Source organism: Nicrophorus vespilloides, unplaced genomic scaffold (genome assembly GCF_001412225.1).
Source record: "Nicrophorus vespilloides isolate i.1.1-1 unplaced genomic scaffold, Nicve_v1.0, whole genome shotgun sequence".
Lineage (NCBI taxonomy): Eukaryota > Metazoa > Arthropoda > Insecta > Coleoptera > Silphidae > Nicrophorus > Nicrophorus vespilloides.
This window is the reverse complement of record NW_017099013.1, coordinates 33794-48130: the sequence shown is the minus strand read 5'-3', so window position 1 is coordinate 48130 and position 14337 is coordinate 33794. Positions and strand designations below refer to the sequence as shown.

Here is a 14337-nt window from a genome sequence, read left to right as displayed (position 1 = left end):
CATTAACTTGGCTGAAATTCAATTTATTTAATGGTTAGGGCAAAAGGTTTAGTCCTAATTGGAAATAATGAAAATGTTTTAACAATTATATTTCAATCTCGAGGAATTGTTATTCCCAAATATAGATGAGTACAGTTCTTCAACTTTGTATTATATTTTATAAATATTATTAATCTTTTAATAAATAAAATTAATTTGAAAGAAAATTATTAAATATTACATTTATAATCATTCATAATGTTTACTTAGATTAAGTAAATGAATTTGTGTAGCAATCTTTTTTGATTATAGTTATAATGTCCGTTTCCTGTGATTGATATTATTTTGGCAAAAAAAAGGTGAAAATTTACACTTGTTGCGCGAAGGGACGATAACAGCAGAAGAGAAGGGAGCAGAGAATTAAAAATGAGATCATATCTAAGGTCCTATTTTTTTTTCTACGTAAATATCACGTTTTGTGAAATCGTAAAAAGTCCCTTCGACCATTGTGGGTCGTGGAAAGTTCTCGTTTCCTGTTGTAAAGAGCCTCTCTCGCTTTGCTCCATCCCAGCATACCTCCTCCCACTCCAACCCCTAAATCTAGGTAGAAAAAAAAACCTGTAGTCACAGAAAATAACTGTGTGCGCATCCATCTCAATATATATATATATATATATATGCACATGCCAGAGGAAAACTAACCATTTCCCGTCAAGTGAATTCCGAAATCTGCACGAGATTAGTGCCCTCTGGAAACAGCGTTAGTCGTCCTTTTTTTTTTTGGGGGACAAAACACGCATTCCAACAGTTTCGCTTTTCCGTGTCGGTGGTGTCTCCGCATCAACTTTTCTACTCCACTTAAGTGATTTTCCTTCGTGTGTTTGCGTTAAGTTCGTCATGGCCAACTACAATAATTCTCAGCTCCAATGGATGGACGGTAAGTAAACATTGCTTTTGTTTTCCTCTCTCTCTCTTCAACTTAATTGGCTTATGTCAAAGTCTTGGAGACGCATCAATAACATTAAGAACGCGTTGCTAACGTTCTTATGACTTAAGTCAATTTTAAACAAATATTTTAATAACAATCATTGATCAAGTTCATTGTTATTACTAATTTATTTATATCTACAAATTACGCACACATTTATTAATAATTTTGCGTTCAATTATTAAATGTACAATTCTTTATTTGTACAACGCGCTTCACAATTTTTAATAAATCTGCAAATTTTTCGCCTATTTATATAAATTAAATAAAGAAAGTCTACGTATTATTATGTTTTAAATACAAAAATCAGTCAATTACTGCATGTTTTTACATTAATTTATTCAATTAATATTATAAAATATGGACTAATAAGGTTACATAATAGAAAATACAATTGACTACAGTCTTTGAGCTTAGAAAAATATGATTTCAAATAAAATATTTTGTTGTTTTTTATAAATTTTTATTTTAATTAGCTTCTTTAGCGGACTTTCATGGTGGTCCGGATTTGCCGATGTCTTCTGCGAAAGAGCAAACTCTGCTGTGGCAGCAGAGCTGCTACATGGGTGACTCCGGAATAAATTCTGGAGCCACCACTGAAGCCCCGTCTCTTATCGGCAAAGAGGATGAAGGTGATTTCCATGGTCCACCGGACTTGCCCATGGCATCGGCCAAAGAGCAAACTCTGATGTGGCAGCAGAACAATTATGCGATCGAGTCTGGGATTCAAACTGGGACGCCGTCCCTTTCTGGCAAAGAAGACGATGACATGGACATGTTCAACATGAATCAAGTGTATACACCTAGTTACACGCAAGAACAAGTCAAAGGTAATTTGTTTATGATGATAATACAAGAGATTTTCGGATTTATAGTTTTGAAATTTATTTGCAGAGATCAACACGCAGCTGAATCAAACTCGCGGACAAAGAGTAAGAGCTGCGATGTTTCCAGAAACTCTTGACGAGGGCATGGAGATACCTTCCACTCAGCAATTTGATTCGGGAAATCAAACAGCCGTCGAACGCTTAGCAGAGCCGAGTCAAATGCTGAGACACGCCGTCGTCAATTTGATTAATTATCAAGATGACGCGGATTTGGCTACTAGAGCCATCCCCGAGTTGATCAAACTCCTCAACGATGAGGATCAAGTTGTGGTCTCTCAAGCGGCTATGATGGTCCATCAATTATCGAAGAAAGAGGCCTCGAGGCATGCCATTATGAACAGTCCACAAATGGTTGCCGCTTTGGTGAGGGCGATCTCCAATTCCAACGATTTGGAGACTACCAAAGGCGCAGTCGGCACTCTGCAGAAGTTATCGCATCACAGACAAGGTCTTTTGTCTCTGTTCAAAAGCGGTGGAATTCCCACTTTGGTGAAACTGCTGAGTTCCCCAGTGGAAAGCGTCCTGTTTTATGCGATCACCACTTTGCACAATCTGTTGTTGCATCAGGAAGGATCTAAGGTCGCCGTGCGTTTGGCCGGAGGACTACAGAAAATGATTGCCCTCCTGCAGAGGGATAACGTTAAATTTTTGGCAATCGTTACCGATTGCTTGCAAATTTTAGCATACGGCAATCAAGAGAGTAAATTGATTATTTTAGCTTCTCAAGGACCTATGGAGTTGGTTCGCATATTACGCACTTACCATTACGAGAAGCTGCTGTGGACTACCTCAAGAGTATTAAAGGTAAATTAATCAATTGGTTTATATAAATGCTCAATTTTTATTCTACTTTTTTGTTTTTTTTCAGGTGTTGTCTGTGTGCAGCAGCTCTAAGCCTGCCATCGTCGACGCTGGCGGAATGCAAGCCTTGGCAATGCATTTGGGAGGTCAAAGCCAACGATTGGTTTTGAACTGTCTGTGGACTTTGAGGAATCTCTCTGATGCCGCTACTAAGATTGATGGCATGGAAGGTCTTCTGCAAGCGTTGGTACAAGCGCTGCATTCCGACGATGTTAATATCGTTACATGCGCCGCTGGCATTCTGTCCAACATGACGTGCAATAATCAAACAAATAAGACTGTCGTTTGTCAAGTCGGAGGAGTGGATGCTTTGGTCCACATAATTGCACAAGCCGGGAATCGCGAAGAGATCATTGAGCCTGCTGTATGCGCTCTGCGTCATCTGACTTCTCGCCATGCGGAATCGGATATGGCTCAGAACGCGGTTCGCTTGAACAATGGTATACAGGTGATCATTAAATTGCTCAGCCCACCTTCGCGTTGGCCGTTGATCAAGGCTGTGATTGGATTGATCAGGAACTTAGCACTTCTCCCTGCAAATCACGAGCCTCTCAGAGAGCACGGCGCGTTGCATCATTTGATGCAATTGATGGTTGGAGCTTTCGAAGATATCCAGAGAGTAAGTTGTTTAACAAAATCACATGAAAGAGTATTGTGTTTATTTATTATTATTATTGCAGAGGAACAGCACCGGCTTCCAGGGGACCTATTCTGACGGAGTTCGAATGGAAGAGATCGTGGAAGGAACTGTGGGAGTGCTGCAGATCGTCGCAAAGGATTCCCAAAACCGCGCTATAATCAGGCAACAAATGGTCATACCCATTCTGGTGCAACTGCTATTTAGCGAAATAGAGAATATCCAGCGTGTGGCTGCTGGTGTACTCTCCGAAATTTCGTTGGATAAGGAAGGTGCTGAGCTCATCCAGCGAGAAGGAGGCACTGCTCCTCTCACTGAGATCCTACACTCCATCAACGGAGGTCATATGAATCAGCAACCTATGAGCAACACACAAACTATTTCAACATACGGTGGTGGAGGCAGCGTTACCACCAACTTCGAAGCGATGGATATCGGCAATTCCAACGAACCTGAACTAAACTTTGATTACATCGCTTCTTTGCCATCGCCACCACAAAATAACAACCATATGGCGGCTTGGTACGACGCCGATTTGTAAATACTTAACTACATTTTACTTTTCTATCTTTTTATATTTTCATATAGTTTTTAAAATAATCTTTATACACGTAGTTCTTAAGGAAATGCTTTTTTTTTCTTTCTTTAATTTTTAACAATTTTCAATATATTTTTTTAATAATTAATTTCCCTCAATTCGAAACACACAATAATAATTAAAATAATGATTTCAGTAAAGTTGGTTGCATGCCGCGCTAATAATTGAAGCAATTGTTATTATTTATAATACCTGAAAGCGTGAACACGTAAATAATTGCGCCAATAAAACTAGGGTATATTAAAAATTGAACTGTAGTTTATTTCGAGTGTTTTACGACTTTATTTTTAAAATTTCAGTAACCGCACTTCAAGCTCTCTGTACAATACTAAATTTTACATCTCATATTAATGCGAATTGTATTATATAACAGTTGAAGGTCCGATGTTACTTGGGTTAAATACTACAGCTCTTCAAAAATACAAATCGCAAAATAAATGTCGACCATAGTAGCGACTGCGGCCTTTATTTTGCTACCCAATTGAATAATTTATATTAATTATTATTAAAAATATTACTTGTAACATATTTAAATAACGAATTAATAAAAAAAATGTTAATAATTAAAATAAAGTTATGTTTTTTGCAATTCATGATTGAGTTAGATTTTTCGATGTCTTCAATAAATCCTAACGCTAATTATACTCAAATTAAAGCTGAAAGTCTATTTGCAGCTTTTTGTAGTGATCCATTTGCCTGCTACAAGGTTTCTAAGGGGTCCTTGCAGAAAATGAACCATCTTCACATTTTAATATTTTCCAAGATAACCACGCAAGGTTACGTAATTAAATAAGGACCGTTCAATGCAAAGCGTCAGCTCGAAGATGCCAGTTTGTAGTTTCATAGGAAAAGTGCGGTATTCAGCTTTAAATTGTGTGGTCCATGATGTAATTATCTCGCCAAATTGCATAGAGAATGAAATAAAAATGCTTAATTTTGATAACTTATAGTAGATGTACTGACACCAATCCACAATTCCGGCAGTTAGCTCGTTGGAAAGAATGTAGTTTTCTCTTTAATTTGCGTAATCGATTAATTTAAAAAACATGAAGGTTTTGCAGCAAATTGAAAAAAATAGTTAAATAAATGGTTATCTTCATTTGCATTGGAAAATTTGAATTTAGTGTTTTAAAGAATAATTCGTTGACTTTCGTTTGCTATAAAATACATTAATATTGGTCAATTAATAAGAAAGTTATTAAGCTTTAATGAGTTTGCGGTTTTCGCGAATCAAAACAATACTGGAAGAACTAAAATGTTAATTTTCATCAAATCCCCAGAAAGAGACTAAAAGTATTTTATGTAACTATCAATCAATATTTTCACTTATTTTAATCTCTTAATATCAAATTTATGATTCAACTGAAGCAAATGTTAACGAAAATATAGGCCATTTTTGAAAACGTTGTTTTCCAAACTGTCTAATACCAAAGTTTGATAATTAATTGTGCCCAAGCTATGGTAGCTGCAAACCTGCATTTACACTCATTTTCATCTCTCTATATTCAAGATCAACATTAACGTTCAAAATTCTTCTGGGAGTTGGTGTATATTAAAATACAGGCCATTTTCGAAGACGTTATTTTCCCAACTAATTTGTGAAATACCAAAGTTTGTTAATCAATTATGAAGACAGCAATGCATCTACATACTAATATTAGCAATCATTTTAATCCGTGTATATTCAAGAGCAACAAACATTTATACGATTCTTCTGGAAGCTCATGTTTACGAAAATACAGGCCATTATATAAAACATTGTTTTCCTATTTGTTCATCAAAGAGTATATGTATGTTTGGTTGCCTGCATATTAGGCGCAAAATGAATAGTCCATCTGTTAGCAATATCTCAAAGGTTGTAGCTCAGGCTTGCGGTTTGATTCACAAAAAACGCCAACTAATTAAAGTTTAATAACTTTCTTATTAATTTACCAAAACGAAAGTGTTTTATAGCAAACGAAAGCGAAAATATTATTGTTTAAAACACTAAATTAAAATTTTCCAATATATATGAATATAACCATTTATATAACTATTTTCAATTTGCTGCAAAACCTTCACGTCTTTTAAATTAATCGATTACCACAAGTGCTAATTAAACCATCATAACTCCATCCCTGTTGGGTTAATAATCAAGAGCTGTATAATTGATAATATATACTGTACAAATATGAATACAAACAATCAGATATAACAATTAAATATATTCTTTTTTAAAGTTTAACAACTAATTTCATATTTTCCATGTTTTTTTTTCGCGTATTTCTCTTTGCTTTCTTCAAAAATAACATCCACAATTTTTCAAAACAAAACACACAACAAAAGTTACGTAATTTTCGTGCAATTAAGAAAAAAACGTGAAAACTCGTTGACTCTCAACAAAACAGCGATTTTTAAGAAAATCCTATTCACATTTTTTTTTCCCAATTCCTACATCTCCTAACAGGAGATTCCACTACTAAAGTTATTCTCAAAGAGTGGGTCGTGTAAAATATTTGGGGGGTCGTAAAAATTTAATGACAGATCAATTTTGGTTGTTTCTACACATACCCATTCATCGGGGGAGGCAGAAACTTTTTATATTCAAAACGGGATCGTAGACCAAAAAGTTTGAGAATCACTCCAGCATTTAACATAAAACATTCTAAATTCGTTCCGCTTCATTTTATAACTAAACACTTTATTTCACACTTTTAAATTATTTTCTTATAAGAAATCCATTATTCATTCTTATTTCAATTATAATATTTTACAGGATTTTCAGTTAAAAAAAGAATAAATTGAAATTCAAATATCGTTTCATTCTAGAGACGAGTACAGAATACTTAATCCATATATTGTATCTCTTAATTCTAAGAAATTCTATCAAAAATGGAATTTTCAATGTTTTTTCTAAATAATATATTTTTAGTAATAATCACTTCATAATTTTAACTACATATTTTAATGTTTTTATTTTATGAATAAGCATTCGCTTATTTTTGATGTCATACAATGAGCGTAAAGTGGCAATTCCTGTAACTCCCACCGTGTTTATACACAGTGTGCATCATCTGCATTTTTTTAAATTATTCTCGAGGTGTTATCAATATAAATACTTAAATTCGCGTTTTCAATTAAAACAGTATATTTTTCTGTACTAAATAACAGAAGTGTATTATTTCTTATTTTAAAAACACCTTATCCTCGCGTCGGAAAGCATGCCTGGTTCTTACATTTTTGTTTATAGGAACACACATGTTATTAGCTTATGAAAAATATACAGTTTATATAAATTGTTTTAATTTCAACGCAGAAATTATAATAAATATAACATCTACTTATTCGCTTCTACTTAATTCATAATACCACTAATTGTGTTTTCTTTCAACGCATTTCTCATGCATAAGTCATTTATCATTTGTTGGAGCAACTGTGTATTATTCGCAGAATATTAGTTTTTATTGCTGTTTATAGTTAAAATCAATAGTCTGTATTTTCTTTTCAATTGATAAAATAAATAATTAGCATTGAAGTAGTCAAAACAAATAAATAGTCAAATTAGTCTAGACGGATGGAAGGTAGGTAGCTGCGATAAAATGTAATAATGTTATCACAAATATACTTAAAATGTTCATGTAGGCTTTCTAGCAGTAAAGCCAGATAAAGCCCTCGGAAGATTAAGCTTTTAGTTATTTTTAAAGCGAAAGTCAATAAACTCGATGAAAAGCATAATTGACCGGAAGGTCTTCGTCGTTTCTGCGTCTCTTTGGATGAAAATGAAAAGCGCAGAATTGCATTAAAATAGATAAGCATTATATGAGTAGAATAATTCTTTGTAATCTAAAGAAAAGAGAGAACCATGGGACTATTATTATAGATTCTTCTATTTATTTTTAAACCCAAGAATGTAGGCAACTGTAAATAGAGTGTAGGGTGTAATACGAGCATCAAAGTGGGGGAGGTGTGAGCGTCGGAGGTGGTGATGCGCGAGCAGCAGAGTTCGGTAGTTGTTGGTCTACGTTGGTTGCTGCTGGTCTTGTTGTCGAGTGAATCAGAGTCAAAGGAAAACAGAGCATCTTTTGTTTACACTCGCGAGACGAAGAAGGCCTTAAGATGGTGTCCGGTGGCATGACATGTGTGAAATACCTGCTCTTCTGCTTCAACCTCATCTTTGCGGTGAGTACAATTTGGGTCACCGCACCGATGACATATTTATTTCATTCTTCCTATGATGTCTTCAGATCTCAGGGGTTGCTATCTTCACCGTGGGTATGATCATACACACCGTGTACCATCACTACTCGTACTTCATAGAGCCCAGCTTTGAGTCAGCTCCGGTCGTCCTGATCATCGTAGGAGTCATCGTCGCTGTGGTAGCGTTCTTCGGCTGCTGCGGCGCCGTCAAAGAGAACCACTGCATGATCATCACCGTAAGTGCAACAACAACATTGCACAATGTGATCCAATTATCGTTTAACATCTCTTCGTTTTCAGTTTGCCGCATTGTTGCTCATCATCTTCACGATTGAATTAGCTGCTGGTCTGGCCGGTTACGCTCGTCGCATGGAAGTTGGTGATATGTTGGAGAATCAATTCAACACGAGCATGCAGAACTACTACGTCCGCAAGGATGTCGAAAAGTCCTGGAACATTTTGCAGCATGAGGTAAAAAGACATCAATTTGCTCTACTTCCGTCCGATTATTTACTAAATTCGTAACGATAATTCGTTCTTTGTATGTCGTCTCCGTTGCCCCAGTTTCAGATTGTTTCGCATTATTCATTAGCCACATTATATTGATTTCTGTTTAAATAATTAATCGTGTCCGACTCGACATATGCTCAACACATCAAATCATTCTCATTCAAACATCTTAATCATCGATTGCTAAATCTCTTTTGTTCATCAATTAATGCTATGATTCATTCAAGATGAAATGCTGCGGAATGAACGGACCCGAGGATTGGCGCTCCGTCATCCACAACGAGACTCTGCCGCACACTTGCTGCCCGGACACCCAAAACGATGGCACCTGCACCATAATGACCCTCAACAAGTACACAAAGTCGTGCTTGGAGAGCCTCGAAGATACTCTCCTAACTTATTCCACTATTATAGGAGGCGTAGGATGCGGAGTGGCCGTAATCCAGGTAAGATATCATCCACTTTCTAATTGCTATTTATTATCTTTGTCATTCTGTAATTACCGGAGCGCATTATTAAAATATTATCGGAGAAAACTCGTTTCGAAATTATACACATTTGCGCAAAGTTTTTTGAAATTGAAGCCCAAGCACGAAGGTTAACGTAATAATATACCGATTTATTATTAATGAAATTAATAGCGTATCGATCTTTTTTTAAATATAATACAACTTATTACACATTACATTATTTATACTTGGTAACGAAGTTTAGTCCAAGGGTATTAAAAATATGATTAATCCTTCTATTAAAAACATATTTAAAGAGAAACTCGTCGTTATCTCAACTAGAATTACAACAAAATTATAATAATGATTAATTTATTTAGTCATTATATATTTTAAAATATGTTTAAATTTCAATTTGTATTAATGTATTCAAAATGAAAAAGATATGAATGATTTTATAATTTTCTTTATTGATGTTACAATAAGAAAATTTTGGGAAATTAAATAATTATACATACATTATTATATAAATATTACTCATTAAATATTTATAAGCTTTTCGGTACTAGTTTTAACGTTATTAATTCTGTTGAAGAAGCGGTAACTTTGTATGCGTTAAATGTCGAGGTAAATGGAAAACAAGGCATAGGTTTTAGATATCAAATGCAGCATGCATTGAATCATCCAATTGGAGTGTAGAAATGGGTCATCCTATATATAAGATAAAGACATGAGTCATCCGTTTCTAAAAGAAAACATAATATTAAAAGAAAGTTGATCAAATTTTTAAGTTAAATTTACTTTAATTATTTTACGTTTTAACCAATCTATATTTTGTTTATTGCATGAGAAAATTCGTTATTATAAATTATTTCAAAAAATTTAAAAATATCTAACATAAATTTTCAAAAAAACTTTTAAAAATTAAACGTAAAAATATCAATATTATTTAATATCCAGAATGAATTTGTTTCGAGTGGAAAAATTTCAATTATTTCGTAAACACGCGTCAAATTATGTAAATCGCTGCAATAACATTATGCATTTGAATGCCGAGTACAAATTGCCCTCTATGCAATACTCCAGAGGTATTTCTACTGATTAGGTCTAGTTCAATTGTAGTGCCATTGTTATAACCGCTTAGGCGCACTATCTTCGCTGAACGAAGTTCATTGTATAATAATATTACGTAAAAATATTTAAACACGTTTTCACTGAATGCTGAAAATACGCATTAATTGCTTGAAAACAGAAATCGCCACATCTCACATAACGATTATATCAAAAGATGATGTAATCATAAATTATATAACAAAAAAATGCCTGGGAATTGTATTAAATAAACGAAAATGAGAGCGATGATCCTGGATTGCATTGCAAGTAATCCAAAGACCTTCGCATCATTAACCGACACGTTCCGCTTGGAATTAACGCATCGGCAAAATTAAGCCCAATTGAATTAATTTACGTGAATTACGACTGTGCCGTTTTTTTTCTCTGTATTTGTATATTAACTCACGTTGTTCTTGTTTCAGTTAATTGGAGTGGTATTCGCCTGTTGTCTGGCCTGCAGCATCCGCAAGGAATACGAAACCGTTTAAACGCGCCGACGATCTTAAATTTTCTTTATTATTTGTGATTTATTTCTATATTTTATATGATTATTATTATTGTATGTTTTGTTGAGTTTCTCTAATTTATTTTCTTATTTCTCTGACTGATTTTTCTTATCTATTACGTTGTGTTCTCATTATTTACTTTTTGGTTGTTCTTGATTGAAGATGGATGTTCTCACTGTTGATAAGTTAAGTTTAGGACGAATGAGTCAATTTTTTTGATAATAACAGATTTTACATGTAATGTTTATGTACGCGCATCTCGTGTCGGTGTTTCTCAACCGGGACAAGAAAAGGAAGGATACATTTTCGGTTCGTTGACTAAAAAAAAAAAGGAAAACGCATATGAATTGATAAAATGATTGATGCAACTATTTTTTATCTATGTATATTTATTTCGTTGGAAATAAATTGAAACATGTTCGTGGGATCATTAATTTACTATGTTGAAATATTTTTTCGGAATTTCGCAAGACTTTGGTTGGGAAGCACTGTGTTTAGGTAAATAGATAATTCGGATATGTACTCACAATTGTAAGCAAGTAAACAATGTAGTTATATATATATATATGCGGTGTGTGTTCGACTGAACTTATTTACACTTTTCGATTTACATTTATGAATTATATAATATAATAACGTGTACCAAATATTAGGGCAATATATGTATGTAGATTTATTCGTTTTACCTTTACACAGATTCTATTGGAGAAGAAGTATAACCAAAAATTAAATATAAGTGGAGCGACCATTATTTCTTTTCCAACATGCGCATCTCGATCGTTGTTGCAAAGGAAATATTTCAATGTTTAGATTATATATTCTATAATATATGTTATAAAATATAAATATTACACACGAATTGGCGTTTTCATTCTTTCAAACATGAAGGAAACGCAGACCGATTTCAGATCGCAACTTGTTCAGCGGGTTGGAACAGATCGTATTCCTTGTGGGTCTTCTTGTGTGCGGATAATTGACCCGATTGAGTGTACCTGTTACCGCAAATGTTGCAGGCGTAGGGCTTTTCCCCGGTGTGCGTCCTCATGTGGCTCTTCAAAGTCCTGGAATCGCCGAATCCTTTTCCACACACCAAGCAAATGTGATCCTTTATACCCGAATGAGTTTTCTTGTGTGCTGCCAAATTACTTGATGTATGGTACCTCTTAGAACATTGATCACATCCATATGGTTTTTCACCTAAAAAATTAAAAAAAAATCTTGTCTTTGCCATAACACATTATTCTATCAATTGGATAGCTTAGGTATCATAATTTATCAAACTACAAAAAAAGTAAAGATATATAGTAGTTTGATCTAATAGAAACTTATGAACTATACCATAGATTGATAGTCTGAAACATTTATAAGTTATAATACCTGTATGTGATCTCATATGAATATTTATGTCTGCAGCTCTAGCAGCCCTCTTCCCGCATATCGAACACTGAAACTTCTTCTCCCCTGTATGTGTCATGGTGTGTGAAGCCAAAGCGCTTTTGCTGATGAAAGCCTTCGGACACGAGGAGCAAATATAAGGTCTCTCCTGTGTATGCGTCCTAGTATGAATCTTCAAATACGATGACGTGGCGAATGCAGATCCGCAAACGGTGCAAACGTAAGGCTTCTCCCCTGAATGCACTCGTTTGTGAGCAGTCAGCACGAAGGAATGAGCGAATCTTTTCCCGCACTCTGTGCATTCGTAATTCCTCTCTCCAGTGTGTATCTTTTTATGGGCGGCCAATCCATGCGGATCAGCAAATCCTTTCCCGCAAATACTGCATATGATGGGCTTTTCGCCCGTATGGCTACGCATATGAATCTTGAAAAATAATTACAATTAATAATAATACCAATAAGTAGTTGATGTTTAAATACAGCTAAATGTCCCGGCTCGAAAAATCGTTTTCCACAGGTATTGCACAGGTGCTTCTTGTCACCCCCATGTATCCTCTTGTGCTTGATTAAGCTTCCTCGTAGAGAAAACGTTTTGCTGCAAATTTTGCACGCGTAAGGACGGTAATTCGTGTGCGTTCTCATGTGAGCATTCAACTGTTTAGCCACTAAAACCTAGCATGTAAATATAGATATATGAAGGATATTATATAAAAAAAACTAAATCAATTACAAAGAAACTCCTTGCTGCAAAGTTTGCAAACTGATTTCCTTCCATGCATTAGTGAGTGTGTCTTCAATGCACTCGAGGATTTAAATACCCTCTCACAATCTGGACATTTATGTCCCTCATCCAAGACAACTTTGACTTCTTCCTCCTCGTCATCTTCTTCTTCTTCCACAGAATTATTACTTTCTGTAACATCTTCATCAATTGATTTTGCTTCTTCAATACTGGTGATAATTGACGATTTCAATAGAGATTCAGATTTGATGCATTTCTCTCTGAAGCTGTTTGCTGCATTCAATTGTTCTAGACATTCTAAGCAAATGTAACTTGGATATCCATCATCACTGGATACCTACAAATAACAATTGAATTCCCACATACAACTAATTAACACTAGTTATGATCGTTACCTTAACTTGGGTTAAAGAGTATAAAATATCATCTATGTTATCCTTGTAAAGGATGCACAACTCCTGATCTTCCTTGATAATTAAACACGTCCTGCATAGTTTATCGATATTTGCAATTAGCAAAATTTCCTCGGACATTGTTTTTCAGGTTAGAAGCCAAACATTTCTGAAGGTGTAAATAAACATAGCAAATGTCAGATGACTTTGCTGAAGAACTTCTCAGATGGCGCCAGCAGTCTATATTCTTATATAATAATAATTAGATTACATAAGTCGCCTGTATCGCGAAAATCTGATACGAAAAGTCGTTGGTTCAATTCCCAAAAACCAACAATAAATTTGTGGTGGCTGTTAAACACGAAAGGGGTAGAATTAGGGCCGGAAGAGATTTATATCAATAAATAAATTGATATAAATCTCTCTTTTTTTTAAATAAAATAGATTACATAAGTAAAGTTATATATTTAATCAGAATATTCGATTCAAATCCTCAAACAACTTTGTATTCACTGGCTAATTAACTTGCCAAGTCTAGTCATATAATCATATAAAGAATCCTTTAAACTTTAAAGGATACTTGATAATTAAAAATCGTTAAACTATTGCAGTTATTAAGTTACTTAATTAATTTTCGTTTTGAATCATTTTTAGTCGCCTGTATCACCAAAATCTGATATCTGATTGGTTCGATTCCGAAAAAACCAACAAAAATTTGTGGGGGTTGATAAACCCGAAAGGAGTAGAAATTTAAGTATTTCAAATATTTATCGTTAAGAAATAATAACACTTAATTGGTGTTATTTTATAAATTAATTAGAGAATATAAAGAAGAAACGGTGTTTCTCAAAATTAGAGGAATAATTATAATAAATAATGAAGGATTAAATAAATTACGAATTGTTTGGGTTAAGCGTTATATAAAAATATTTTTATTTAAAAAAAAATATATAATATGTAAAATATATATAGATTTTTTTATCGAGATTGACTAGACAAAATATTAACCCCTTAAAATGCTAAGTATTGTTTTCGTTGCGTCAATTAAGACCTAAGTATTCATTATATATATGTACACATACATGCGGATATTACAGTAATAGC

The 14337-nt window shown here is 34.2% G+C and overlaps 3 protein-coding genes across 3 annotated transcripts; 2 read left to right on the top strand and 1 right to left on the bottom strand.

The window, feature by feature from the left end:
* Window positions 1-876: 876 nt before the first annotated feature.
* On the top strand, window positions 877-3896 carry LOC108563838 (armadillo segment polarity protein-like). Its single transcript, XM_017922634.1, has 5 exons — window positions 877-916; window positions 1444-1797; window positions 1862-2658; window positions 2723-3334; window positions 3396-3896. Exons 1-5 carry the CDS (start codon window positions 877-879, stop codon window positions 3891-3893), a joined length of 2301 nt encoding a protein of 766 aa, XP_017778123.1. The 3' UTR covers window positions 3894-3896.
* A 3981-nt stretch (window positions 3897-7877) lies between these two features.
* Window positions 7878-11032, top strand: LOC108563844 (CD63 antigen). The gene is made up of 5 exons (XM_017922641.1): window positions 7878-8108; window positions 8174-8362; window positions 8427-8597; window positions 8864-9082; window positions 10621-11032. The coding sequence occupies exons 1-5, from the start codon at window positions 8046-8048 to the stop codon at window positions 10684-10686; spliced, it is 708 nt and encodes a 235-aa protein (XP_017778130.1). The 5' UTR covers window positions 7878-8045; the 3' UTR covers window positions 10687-11032.
* Window positions 11033-11251: 219 nt separating this feature from the next.
* Window positions 11252-13414, bottom strand: LOC108563843 (gastrula zinc finger protein XlCGF57.1-like). Its single transcript, XM_017922639.1, has 5 exons — window positions 13237-13414; window positions 12830-13178; window positions 12580-12764; window positions 12082-12523; window positions 11252-11901 (listed from the first exon to the last, which is right to left on the bottom strand). Exons 1-5 carry the CDS (start codon window positions 13372-13374, stop codon window positions 11609-11611), a joined length of 1407 nt encoding a protein of 468 aa, XP_017778128.1. The 5' UTR covers window positions 13375-13414; the 3' UTR covers window positions 11252-11608.
* Window positions 13415-14337: the final 923 nt, after the last annotated feature.

What these genes read in the sequence shown, in the direction of transcription:
- LOC108563843 (XM_017922639.1), bottom strand. Translation starts at nt 13,374, where the DNA reads ATGTCCGAGGAAATTTTGCTAATTGCAAATATCGATAAACTATGCAGG. An exon ending in ACTCTTTAACCCAAGTTAAG is followed by an intron (nt 13,179 to 13,236) that starts GTAACGATCATA and finishes TGTTATTTGTAG; the next exon opens with GTATCCAGTGATGATGGATA. An exon ending in TCGAGCCGGGACATTTAGCT is followed by an intron (nt 12,524 to 12,579) that starts GTATTTAAACAT and finishes TTATTTTTCAAG; the next exon opens with ATTCATATGCGTAGCCATAC.
- LOC108563838 (XM_017922634.1), top strand. Translation starts at nt 877, where the DNA reads ATGGCCAACTACAATAATTCTCAGCTCCAATGGATGGACG. An exon ending in CTACCTCAAGAGTATTAAAG is followed by an intron (nt 2,659 to 2,722) that starts GTAAATTAATCA and finishes GTTTTTTTTCAG; the next exon opens with GTGTTGTCTGTGTGCAGCAG. An exon ending in CTTTCGAAGATATCCAGAGA is followed by an intron (nt 3,335 to 3,395) that starts GTAAGTTGTTTA and finishes TTATTATTGCAG; the next exon opens with AGGAACAGCACCGGCTTCCA.
- LOC108563844 (XM_017922641.1), top strand. Translation starts at nt 8,046, where the DNA reads ATGGTGTCCGGTGGCATGACATGTGTGAAATACCTGCTCTTCTGCTTC. An exon ending in ACCACTGCATGATCATCACC is followed by an intron (nt 8,363 to 8,426) that starts GTAAGTGCAACA and finishes CTTCGTTTTCAG; the next exon opens with TTTGCCGCATTGTTGCTCAT. An exon ending in GCGGAGTGGCCGTAATCCAG is followed by an intron (nt 9,083 to 10,620) that starts GTAAGATATCAT and finishes TTCTTGTTTCAG; the next exon opens with TTAATTGGAGTGGTATTCGC.